We start from the raw sequence: 13261 nt of genomic DNA on the forward strand, positions 1-13261 counted from the left end.
CCTGTTTGTGAGCAGCAGGTCAAGAGGAGCACAGCCCCTAGTTGGTTGCTCCAGCATTTGCACCAGGAAGTTGTCCGCAACACACTCCAAAAATTTCCTTGATTGTATGTGCTCTGCTGTATTGCTCTTCCAGCAGATGTCAGGGTGATTGAAGTCCTCCAAGAGAATCAGGTTCTGTGAACTGGAAACTTTCCCTAGTTGACTGAAGAAAGCCTCATCTACCTTGTCGTCCTGGTCTGGTGGTCTATAACATCACCACAACATCACCCTTATTGTTCTTGGTTCTAACCTTAACCCAGAGACACTCAACTGACTTATCTCCAGTTTCATACTGGAGCTCAGAGCAATCATATTGCTCTCTTACATACAGCGCGACTCCTCCACCCTTTCGCCCCTGCCTGTCCTTCCTGAACAATTTATACCCATCCATGACAATGCTCTATTCGTGTGAGTTACCCCACCAAGTCTCAGTTATTCCAATCATATCATAGTTTCTTGACTGTGCCAGGACTTCCAATTCCTCCTGCTTGTTTCCCAGGCTTCTTGCATTTGTGTACAGGCATTTGAGATAACTAGCCGATTGCCCTACTTTCTTGGTGCAATTCCGGAGGCCTCCCCTGTTGCACCCTCCTCCTTCTGCTTCCTCTTGGTGTCCCACTTACCTCCAGGCTTAGGAGGTTGACTGTGCATTGTGTGAAGAAATACTTCCTTTTGTTCATTTTAAAGCTGCTGCCTATTAATTTCATTTTGTGATCCCTACTTCTTGTGTTATGAGAAGGAGTAAATAACACTTCCTTATTTACTTTCTCCACATCAGTCATGATTTTATAGATCTCTATCATATCCCCCCTTAGTCATCTCTTTTCCAAGATGAAAAGCCTATTTTACTAATCTCTCCTCATATGGAAGCATTTCTATACCCCCAATTATTTTTGTTGCTCTTTTCTGTACCTTTTCCTATTCTAATACATTTTTTTTTTAGATGAGGCGACCACATCTGCACTCAGTATTCAGGATGTGGGCATATCATGTATTTACAAAGCGTCAATATGATATTTTCTATCTTATCACATATCGCTTTCCTAATGGTTCGTAACATTCTGTTAGCTTTTTTGACTGCTGCCGCACACTTAGTGGATGTTTTCAGAGAACTATCCACAATGATTGCAAGATCTCTTTCTTGAGTGGTAACAGCTAATGTGAACCCCATCATTTTATATGTATAGTTGGGATTATTTTCCAATGTGTATTATTTTGCATTTTTCAACATTTATATTTTCATTTAGTAAATATACAGTTTTGCAATACATAATAACTAATCCTCAGAGGTTTTTTTTTAAATTACCATCTGATATCTGTTTAATGGCCTATGTAAAATTGTTCAGTCTCAGTTCAGTTATCCGGGGACAAATGTCCACATGGCACAACCTCAAGTGGTACACACACTAGAAACCTTGGCAAAAATACCAATAACCAAATGGACCTTGGAGACCAGCTTTTAGCTCATACAAACATTTGGAATTGAGAAAATCAAAAGCTGAATGCTTAGAGTCTACAGTGATGGGCACTACAGAAGATACTTAGATAAAACTTTTGAGTGTGGTCCAGTTAATATCTGCTGGAGAGTAAGCTGATTGATTTTCAGGCCCAGCATCAAGAGCTGTTTTTTTTTTTTCTGTATTACGTTTAAAGGTAGAAAATAAAATTACACATTTGCATTTTCTCCTAATACAGGTAAACTGTTTCACATCGATTTTGGTTACATTCTGGGTCGTGACCCTAAGCCCTTGCCTCCTCCAATGAAGCTGAATAAGGAAATGGTGGAAGGTATGGGAGGCACTCAGAGTGAGCAGTACCAGGAGTTCCGTAAACAGTGTTATACAGCCTTTCTGCATCTTCGCAGGTAGCAACAATATTTCTGTGTTAACAATTACTTAATCAACGGTGCGGGGGGGGGGGGGGGGGGGGGGTTGCTTTTTTCTCTCCCAACCATGAAAACTTGTAAACACTCCTGTTGATGTTCATGATGCTATAAAGAAGAGAGACAGATGGGAACTCTTGAGTTCTAATCACACTTTTGGCCCTGACTACCTTTCTGTAGCATTAGGCATTAATAATGTATCTTCTGTCCAAAGATCTCAAATTACTTTGCAAACATTAATTCAGCTTTGCAACACTCCTGCAAGGTGGTAAATGATTGATAATGTGTTCAGGTGCTGTGTTCTTCTGTTGCTTTACTAATTTTGGAATATATTCTCATTAGGGAAATGCGTGTCTCAGGTTATCGGTTATGAATTAGAGTAATTCAATTCTAGATTACTGCTCCCAAATTCAGTATAGTAACAGCTAAACACATATTCCCTCTGTTGGCTGCTCAACGGCCTACGTGAGCAGAGCTGGGTGATCTTAGTCCTGTTCCTGCAGAATAATTCCATTTTAGAATCTACTGTCAAAGTTTGGCAATAGCAGACACGTCAAAAAGAATGTCAACAGAGACGAAAGATGGAACAGGCATAGAGACTAAACTACCACACTACCCAGGCACCACTAGATTCAATGTCTTCATTCAGTGTTCAGGAACAGCATAGGAGAAGCTTGCATTGCCATTGCCTGTCTTTTGGACAAATAAGACTTTTTTGTTTTCCATTGTTAAGCACCTTTTACCATGCCCAACAAAATTAATTTGAAATATATTTCTTTGTTTGCCCTTTGGGTGACAGAATGGCTCAGATTTGCCTTCCAGTCTCATTGCAACAGTGAACAGGTGAACGGATTCTCTGTTTGTTTGCCAACTGGTTCAGGAAGTCTTCCATGGAGATATAAAAATTCCACTTCAATATCTGGACCGTCTAGTATAAAACACTTCAAAGCCCAGAGAAAAAAATATATTGAACAATGGTGATCTTAGAACAGCGGCAGACAAGATAATGTGAAATGATTGCTGAAGAAATGTAAAAGGTGTTCTGTCTTATTGAAAGGAGGAAAAAAAAGTAACTGCCTTTATAAACTGTCATTGATAATGGATTAGCAGCACTTCAGCAGAATGAGAAAACAAAGACAAGTTATTAATCAGCAGCCACAATAACTCCCCTCACTCCTGAGAATTATCACAAAGGGATTAGCCTGTATACTCTGCATGCAAAGTATCAGTCAAAATTGTTTGAGAACTGAATTTATTATACAAAATTACTCATTTCCTATGGTTCCATAGATGCTTTAAAGAGATGTAAGGTGATGTTCACTATTTCAATGGGAAAAGCTTTAAAATTTCTGTAAGATTATCCATTGAATTACCTACTTAACACAATGATTGGCAATGGAGGACATACATAGTAGTATGGTGTGCACTGATTGAGTAATTTTGATGCAAAATTAACATTTTAAGTTATCCGTTGAAATCCCTGGGCTTGTAGTTGTATTTAAAAATAATTTATTTTTTCAGTGTATGTAGAGTTTAATGTGAAAGATTTTTATTTGTATAAATACAAAATATGAATTTGCTGTTCTAGATAAATCTGTCATGTTTGTAGAAGTTCTTAGGCTCTCTCTTTGAAAGGCATACGGACTATATGGATCTTAATAGCACATTCTGAGCATCTGTGGCTCAAAGAAAAACCTCTAGCGTACTTATTGAGAAAGCTGAAGGATTAGAGAATGGAGGGCTTGGCTGTTGTGCACACTGGCTTAAAACTGTGTTTGATACCCAGACAGTTGTGGAAAATATATAAATCAGGTTATTTATCCTATTTTTCACATTTTAGCCAATAGTACAGGTTGAAGCAAGTTTTATATTTCAAGTCTAATTTTCATTTCCATTCACTCAAAACTTCACCAAAAGAAAAACAAAGCCCCTGAAACTGCGCATTCTGCATCTCATCAGCGTATAACATTTGTCCAGGAAGTCTGGAAAAAGAAACAGACATCATGCTGTTACCGTAGAACCTCAGAGTTACAAACACCAGTGTTATGACCTGACCAGTCAACCACACACCTCTTTTGGAACCAGAAGTATGCAATCAGGCAGCAGCAAACCACCCCCCAAAAAAAAAAAAAAAAAAAAAAAAAAAAAAAAAAAAAAAAAAAAAAAAAATAGTATGGTACTGTGTTAAAGATAAACTACTAAAAAAATGAAGGAAAAGTTTTTTAAAAAAAGTTGACAAGGTAAGGAACTGTTTCTATGTTTGTTTCATTTAAATTAAGATGGTGAAAAGCAGCATTTTTCTTCTGCATAGTGAAGCTTCAAAACTGGATTAAGTTAATGTTCAATTGTAAACTTCTGAAAGAACAGCCACAACATTTTGTAAAGAGTTATGAACATTTCAGAGTTAGGAACAACCTCCATTCCCGAGGTCTTCATAACTCTGAGGTTCTACTGTATATTAATAAAAAGTTCCTGCCATTGCCTTTTGCAAAATTTCCTTCTCTCTCTGTGGTTCATCTCTAAAGATGCTTGGTTTATGATCTCCAGTTTCGTTTTGTTGGCCTTGCTGAGGAGAAATGCCTTTCAAGCTTTTTGTTTTGTGTTGTTATATTTGTGATCGGGTTTTTTTTGTTTCAGATTATTCATGGAGCAATTAGATTTCTGTTCACCCTTTCATAAGCTTATTATTCTAATGTAGAAGGGAAATGGTGAACTAGGGGCTTGTCAGAGACAGGGATGTGCGCTGTGATTTAACAAGGTACTTAAGCACACAGTTGAATACCTGTTGAATCAGGGCCTTGATGAGAAAGCATGGAAAACTCTTGACTTAGCCACACAGAGAGAGGAGTAATGTAAGATAACAGTTTTGCTGCTCATAGGAAAAACGTCTAGTTAGCATTTGTTAGCAGTGATTAAGAGAACAGTTTGGAGAGACACCATAGATTCCGGATTACATATCTCTGGACAGGCAATATCTGATTGTTTGAGAAAGGAAGCAAAAGAAGTCTTGGAGAAAACCTAAATGTCTTTCATGAAAATGTGTTTTGCTTTGTATTTGGGATTTTTTTTCATTGATTGGTGCTTTCTGAGTAAACAGTCTGACATAAATTCAGACTCTTTTTCCTGACCATGAATCCAGGACCAATGCTTGAAAAGTTCTTGTACTGGTCCTGAAAGTGTTTTGTATTGATCCACAAGTGTGATTAGTCCTGAGAAGTTGAGAGAGATCAGAACTTAAAATTGAGTGGGCCTCAATGGAATTTATAATTTCCTTCTACCTCAGTGGTGATGTGGGGTGTTGTTTTTTTGTTTTGTTTTGTTTTGTTTGCAACCGAATTATTTCTCATAGCTAGAAGCAATGATTTGTGCTTTACAGACTGAAAGCTTGGAAACAGTTTTAAAGATTGTTTTGTTTGGAGCACTTGCATTGCTGGATCCAACTCACTATATCGTAGCATGAGAAGCAGAAAAGTGAAGGAAAAAAATGTAAAATGGTAATCGGAGTGATGCAGTGATCAGGGTCTACTTAATGACTCATCTTGCCAGGAGTGGAAACAAAGAGTGTACATAATAAAAAAGTTGTAAATGTCCCTGGTGATTTCCAAGATACTGGACTTTTTAAAATTGTTACTCATTCTATTTTGGTCTCAGGGATATCAGACTTCAGGCCAATGTGTTCCCTGTGTGTAATCCCTTGGTTTGCAGGAGTTGAAGGCCAAGAAAATCAGGGCTTTAAATGATAGTAGGGATTCTCACATTTTTCAGCCCTATCCCCATATTGTTAGGAATAAAACTAAGTGGAGGTACATATGACCTGACATTAGCTAATGGAGTACAGCATTCTTGCATGGTTTATTGAAGGGCCTAAAGGTTCAGCTGATTTAGTACTCCAGTTGGGAAAGGAGCCAATAATAAGTTATAAGATTAAAGTTGAGGAGCATTTAGGATGCAATGTTAACAATATGATTTGATCTGAAATACTCATAAGAGCAAAGCAAGAGAAGTAATACAACAACCTTGATCTTTAGGAAAGCTGACACTGATGGAATCTGAAATTGTCTAAGAGTTTTTATAGTGGTTTTTATGATGTATTTGAAATCAAATGCATAGAAGTGGGAAATTCAGAAACAGTTGGAGGGCTGCAATTGAAATTTATGCCAGTAAAATCCAAATAGGCAGAAAGGCAAAAAGTCTAGTTTGGCTAAGCAGCGGCACAGAGCAGCATGAATAATGAGCAGAAAGCTTATAGCTTTTAAAGTATAAACAATCTGGTTAGGAAAAATAAAACACGTTAAGGATAGTTGAAGAAACAAACAAGTGTCAAATTTTCGATGCGATTTCAACTAATTCAGAAGGGTTATTTAAATATATTTATGATAGAAAGAAGGCAAGACTTTTTTCTGTAAAAACAACTTGAAATATGAACGTGAGATTTATTAAAGACTCTTGCTTCTGCCTATATAAGAGGAATGAGAGTTTATAAAATACTCTTAAATGTTAGTATGCAGATAACAATAGTCGTGGGGCTCATGCATCTCTCTAAAACATTGGACATTAATAAATTAGATTATCCAATCCATATAATATACATATCACACATTTTAAAAGTACATGTATATTAGAAATAAAAAAAGCTGATATTTTAGATGGCATTCTATGATTGGTCGGATTCCTGAAAACAGAGAACTGGCAAAAATAACAGTACTGTACAGAAAGGGGTCTTGAAATATAATCTCTGAATATTTTGGTTGAATGGCTAGATTCACAAAAGGGGACTTTGGTGTTGCTGTGCTTATCTGCAGCATATTCAGTAGAGAACCCTCAGGGAATTTAGTTGCTGAACTCTAACATGTTTCTGCTGAGCATGTGGGAACTGAGATAATTCAAAGACTTATAACGTGGGTAAAGATGGGCACGTTTTCATGGGGATTGCAAAAGACACATTGCTAGCACCAAGGTAACTACTCTAGTGTCGTTTCAGTAGTTTCCAAGGAATTCCACTCCCTTCAGCCCCCTCTCCCCCATCTCCGAAAAAGCCAGCTTGAGGCAGACAATAAGCACTGAAAAGTTCAGCTGGAATGGTTAAATTTTGGCAAAGTTCAGTCATTTATAAAACAGGTCTAATAGTGGAAAGTGTTGGACATCCTTAACTGTAGGCAGTGATTATCAGCTCTTCATGTAATCAAACTTCTTAGGTTTGCACACAATGGAGACCAAAAAAAAAAAGTACTAATGAGTATTTTGACAAATAATAAGAGGGTTCTGTTTTGTTCATAAAAAATAAATATGGCTTTATGATCTGATTGTTTTCTTTGGAGATCAGTGCCGTCCTTTCTTCTTTTTTATGATGCTAAAATGATCAGACAATTACACAGTGATGAGTATGATCAGTGTCTTGTTTGTATTCAGAAGCTGTACTAAAACAATTTTGTCCTGTTTTGAATTCCCTTTCCATTACTTCCTAAGCTCCTAAAATGCTTTTTATAAAAGGCATCTTCCAAAATGAGTAGGTTCACGTTTTTTTTCCCAAAAAAGGGAAAAAACTAGTTCTAAATACAGAGTAAGGAAGGTTCTGGTTTGCTGAACAACTTGGAAATTATCCTCTAAAACAATGACTTACTGTTAATTTCCTGCAATGTCAAACTGTTGGTCTTTTTAAAAAAAAAAAAAAAATCAAAGTACTTCCAACCTTGACGTGTAAAATTAGAAGACTCTGACAGCTACAATGTCACTTCTTTTTAATGGCTATAAATAACCTTTTGTTTCAAATGTGCAGCATACTTGCCCAAGTTATTACAGTTTCACTGAGCAGCTGCAATCTTCATTTTGGTTAAACCAGGTGGTTAAGGACATAGTCATCCTGTTTACACAACCTCCCATGTAACATCATTGAAATCTTTTTTTATTTGTAAAGACTTTAATAATTTCAAGAATGTCAATGTAAGTAAATATCACTGTAGCTATTACATGGGGTCTCTTTAATTTAGTGCCCTTCTGTGTGTCAGGTGCAATAGAAAGGTGCAAAAGAGATTAATGTTCTTGACTCCAGAAATATTTGCTAATATAATCTGTTTTACATAGACCTCCAGCTATATTTTCCTCAACATTTTTAGTTGTTTAGAGGGGAAAAAAAGAAAAGATTATATGCTCCAGATTTTAAGATACAAATGTTAATTTTTTCACTACAAAGCAAACTGCAGGGCCATTGAATTCACAACAGCAATACAAGCCCAACTAATGTGTTATGTACAAATCATCTCTCTTGAGCATTACCAAGATGATGATGTGGTGTGAGAAATAATATAAATGGGGGAAAAGACTAACACAGGAGATTATTGTCTGCATAACGTTTCTTTCTTCTTCTCCTCTTCTTGTTAGGTATTCCAACTTGATCTTGAACTTGTTCTCCCTCATGGTGGATGCCAACATTCCAGATATTGCTCTTGAACCTGACAAGACTGTAAAAAAGGTAACTGCAAAACTTTATTTATTGGATAGATCAAACAGATTGTGTACTTCATGAGGTTCTTAAGTAGTTCAGATAAGGAAACCTACGTATAATTATGACCTGGATTACTCATTTCCAAAATGATGGAGCTCAGACAATTCACTGAAATTAGATATGGAAAGTACCTTTTAGGTCATCTAGCATATTTACCTGCAAACACAAAAGTATTTGCTATTGTACATGTTGTAGTTGTCTCACCATAATCCAGTTTGGTTGTGTCCCAAATGAGGGGGTTTCACCACTTAGAGGCATTCATAGTTTAACTGACCTCAATAAATGGATGGAACTTCAATGCAGCATATACAATCTGTTATGTTCATAAGAATGTAGGAATTGCCATGCTGGATAAGATCTGTGATTCATCTACTCTAGTATCCAGGGTGATAGTGACAAATACCAGACACTTCTGAGCAAGGTGCAAGAAACCTGTTGGTAGGTAAATGTGAGAGAAACTGACACCCTATGAAAGTCTCCTACTCCCCTGTATCTATGTTAAATAATGGCACTAGAATTTTTCCACTTATGTCAATTGATTATTGATTATCATGGGTTCTTTCCTAAGGTAGGCTACACAGAAATTTATCTCTGAAACATTTCTTTTTCTTTAAGGATTGATATAATATTCGATTGAATATTGAAAATATTCAATTGTAACTTTACAAAGAAACAGATAGTATGACTATCTGAAATTACTAGACAGCACAAACTTATCCAGATAAACATCCCATGTACCCAATGTGGTAGAGATAATTAATCAAATTTCATATTTACATTCTAAAATAAAAGACCTACATAGGGATGAAGAATCATTAGTAAGTGGAGCTTAAGAAAGCTGTGTGTCAGTTGATACCAGTTCTGGAGCCGAGTGGAGCCTGAAAATAGGGAACTAAACAAGATATTTTATACCCCACTTTTCTGTAACTTTTCAGATGCATAACAATATTTGATCACTTTCAGTGACCATGACAAAATTGTCACCTTTCCATTCTCCATATGTGGCCTTTTGAGTAGCATAATCAGTCCCATAGTCATTAATATTAATAAACTATATCATATGTTTCATCATTCCTATATATAAATGTGCTCTAACTACTACTTACTGCATAGAAACCCAATCGCTAAAGCCCCCCAAAAGTCCCTTCCTGTGGTGTACTATACCCATTTGTGGTCACTAGTTTGTGTCTCAGAATGAGAGTGCAGAGTTTATGATGTAGGGATGTCTCTCTAGGCCTATTGTACTCTTATTGAAATCCAACTTTAGCATTACTACTCCCATAAGGCCTCACACTGTTACAACAGGTCCTTATAACAAACTTAATAATCCAGTTACATGTGTTCACCTACTTGACCCCATGCGGAATAAGCAATACACACTGATCAATATTATACCGCTATAGTATCATCCTACGTCTAGCGAGCTTAAGGCTAATCAAACCCTGCTAGTTAAAATGGTTTAATCTCCGAAGCATGATGTTTCTTATCTTTTCAAAATAATTACATTAATTCTTCTAACTTGGAGTAGTCTTACTGTTCATATAAATGTCCAGTCCATCTTTAAATCATGCTATGTTTTTGGTCTCAACGACATCCCGCTCTGTTTAAGTTTTTCCTTTATTTTCAACAGCAAACATGAACCTTAGCTTCAACTTACTCCTGAGTTTGCTATTTCTAGGGATTCTCCCTGAAGGACCTTCACCTCTCCTCTGCCTTCTCTCCTCCACACCACTCTCCGCTTGTATAATGGTTTGGTTGCTAGGGTGAGTCAGCAGAATAGCTCTGTGCCTTTTTCCTCTCCCCTGCCCCATCACAACTTCACTACCAAGAAGTTTCCTCCTGCTATTCAGACTAAATTTTCTTTTCTTAATTTCAGCTCTTTACTCTTGGTTTATAGCCCTTTGAAGCAATCTAAAGAATTCTTCTCAAATTTATTGTTAACAACAGACATTAAAAAGTCAACATTTTAGTGGTAGTGTAGGTAAATGTTGGCTTGTTAATAATGTCCACTGTAAATCAAAGTATCTGTTATCTTAGTTGTAAGCAAGACTCTAAGGGGTATAGATTCAATAGAAAGAAAGTTAAAAGGACTTACTTTCCATATTTGTCTTCCTCGACAGCAGTTTTCTATCAGCGGAATTGGCTGTTGAGTGTTCTCCAGAATGCAGAGAATCAGAATTTTATTTTTAAATGGACACTTTCTCATGTTTTAATATAACCAAGAATATCCAAAGAATTTTTGTAAAGTAGAATAAAGTTCACTGCATTTTGAAAGAGGAAAGATTTTTATTTTTAATTAAGTCACTGGACTTTGTGTTCTAAATAGCACCTCTGCAGCAGGCTTCTTCTCTGACATCAGGGAAGTCGTTCAATCTCTTTTCAGTATGGCTGGCCAAAAAACCACAGTTCCATTACACAAAAACTTTCAAGCTTTTAGAACATGTTTTTGTTCTATATCAGGAAAAAAAAAAAAGACCTTTTGAAATTTTTTGTGGAAAAAAACAAGACATTCGCCACAGAATAGCCAGTAGCCCAGTGGTCTGAATTGGGCAGAGCAGGGACTTGATATTGGATGTCCAACATCCCCAGTGAATTCCCTATGACTGGACTATATAGGGTCAGGTTCTGCTTTCAAGACCTATGTGTTCCTGGTGCAAGGTTTTTTTTTTTTTTCTTTTTGTGATTCTCTGAAACAGTCATCAAGAAATATAATTGGCAGTCATACCAGATTTCAAAAGTCTTGATCTTTTTCTCATCTGTAGCCTTCAGATCCTGACATACCACTTATTTTAATCTCATTCATCTCTGTCAGAAGTTCACTGTTGCTTGACTTAATAGTATTCATTCTTGCCTTGGACATTGTCTTGAGCTTCCTGACACTGTTTTTATCAAACTGAGTCTCCCAGTGTTCATTGCCAATTAGGATGCAGCATTCTTGTTCCTTATTAATATGTTGCCATCTACATGTTTCATAAAATGCATTGTCCTGCGATTTATCCCTCGTCCTGCCTCTTTCTGTAAAATTCTAGAACTGAAACAATATCTGCAACCTATATAATGAGTAGTTAAAAGAAATGCATGTCAGTTCCATCATTTGAAATGCTGCTGTTTGGGGGGCAGTGGGAGAGGAAATACTGTGCTTAAAGCTATTGGTTATGCAAAAAAAAAATATGGTAGCAAGGCATGTTAAAGTTGTCTTGTTTTCTCAGCACAGCAAGACATTCATCAGTTCTGTAAGACTGTCTGGATTCATTCTTGATATTCTCAAGGCAGTGGTTCCCAACCTTTTTGAGTGAAAGACCCACTAGTTGACACTAGGTAAAACACGCACTTCCCCACTCCCCAGCTGCCATAAACACACACAACCCCTATAAATACATATAATGATTAATGAATTACTCTTACCTGAGTAGGAAGCTAAGCCTACCCTGGCACAGCCACTGCCACATGCTCTTTATGGCCCTACCTCTTCCCATCTCTCATGGACTGAGAGTAAGGGAGGCGGGCTCTGGCAGGTTAGCCAGGGCTGCTCCTCTCCAGCCAGATGCCCAGCTGGCACAGAGCTTGGGGACGGGGGTGCTAAATGATCTCAATATTACTGAAGCCTCATGGACCCCCCCCGTAATCTTTGTTGCCCCCCTCCCCAGCCCCCGGGGGTCCCGGTCCTCCCAGGTTGTGAACCATTGCTCAAAAGGATAACAAATGCTCCTTTTTAAAATTTAATTTATTTGTTCAATTTTGTTATTACTACTTTATTCATCACATTTTTCTTACATGGTTATTTGTTTTTTCTTTTGCCCGTGTATGTCAGCATTCGTCTTTTCAAGCAAATTTCTGTAGCTTCAAAACACTCTCTTTAGAAGTCAAGAGAATCTTTCTTTCTCTTGGATTTTAATGCTTACAGATAAAAAATTACGCTTTGAATTCACTACTGGATTTCATGCAAAAATTCCATTTTATAAAAGGATCCTGTCATCTATAAGGAAAATTTGAATCTATGACCTCTCTTCAAGGCAGAAACTGGCTTTATGACCTACCAAAAACTCTCTAATTCTATCCAAAGCTACAGTGACTTTGATTTTTGGAGAGATTCTATACTCTTGGTGTGTTAACTTCATTTTTACTTCATGGAAAAATAATTATACACTATTAGCAAGACTTTATGAAAAATCTTTCACCATCAGAAACATTATTGTGGTAGCCTGTAGAACTCTGGTAAATCATTGCTAGATTTAAGACAAGATTTTTGTTGTTGAAATACCTATATGGCTTTTCTGACATCAGCTATGAGGGTTTTTTTTAATACTAATAACAGAGGAACTAGCTGTTTTACCTTTCTTAGGTTGAGTGACAAGCTTGTTCAAAGTCATTTAATAAGATAATACTGTACCTTGTTGTAAGAGAATTAAATAGATGTTTTCAGCTTTTGGGTTGATTTTTTTTAAAGCTTTAAACCAAAAATCTATATATATTTCAAGAAACTCAAATTAGCTAAAGATCCGTTTTGGACTGACCTGTAAAATTAAATTACCTGTGGTGTCTGAGTAAAGTCAATAGCCATTTCAGCTGTAATATCACTTTCATGGAACATTGAGGTGAAGATTAAAAAACATTTTGTTTATCCAACAAAGCTCTCTGCCTGTTAATGCAGATGGAAGTTCAAAGTCACCATTTTTCCATTTAGTACTGGAGTAAGTACTCAGATTCTGTTGTTCTCAGTTTTACAATCGCTATACTTTTAATGATGAGCTAGTGATCCAGCAGGCTCGTTCAGACAGGAAACACATGATTAACTGCAGGGTTGGCTGAAGTAATGAAGTACAATCAGCAAGGAAATA

The 13261-nt window shown here is 36.8% G+C and overlaps 1 protein-coding gene across 3 annotated transcripts in view; it reads left to right on the plus strand.

Moving 5' to 3' along the window:
* The window catches only part of PIK3C3 (phosphatidylinositol 3-kinase catalytic subunit type 3), a 126019-nt gene that overhangs the window by 87350 nt on the left and 25408 nt on the right, over nucleotides 1-13261 (plus strand). For 2 of the 3 annotated variants that reach the window (XM_067530866.1, XM_067530868.1), the window contains exons 22-23: nucleotides 1735-1903; nucleotides 8300-8390. In XM_067530866.1, coding sequence (XP_067386967.1) covers nucleotides 1735-1903; nucleotides 8300-8390 — 260 coding nt within the window. Of the gene's footprint in view, nucleotides 1-1734; nucleotides 1904-8299; nucleotides 8391-10543; nucleotides 10681-13261 lie in introns of those variants that run through there. The other variant, XM_067530867.1, reaches the window with a different exon arrangement.

Source organism: Emydura macquarii, unplaced genomic scaffold (assembly GCF_026122565.2).
Source record: "Emydura macquarii macquarii isolate MOO-44397 ecotype Brisbane River unplaced genomic scaffold, CSIRO-AGI_Emac_v2 contig_3114, whole genome shotgun sequence".
Lineage (NCBI taxonomy): Eukaryota > Metazoa > Chordata > Testudines > Chelidae > Emydura > Emydura macquarii.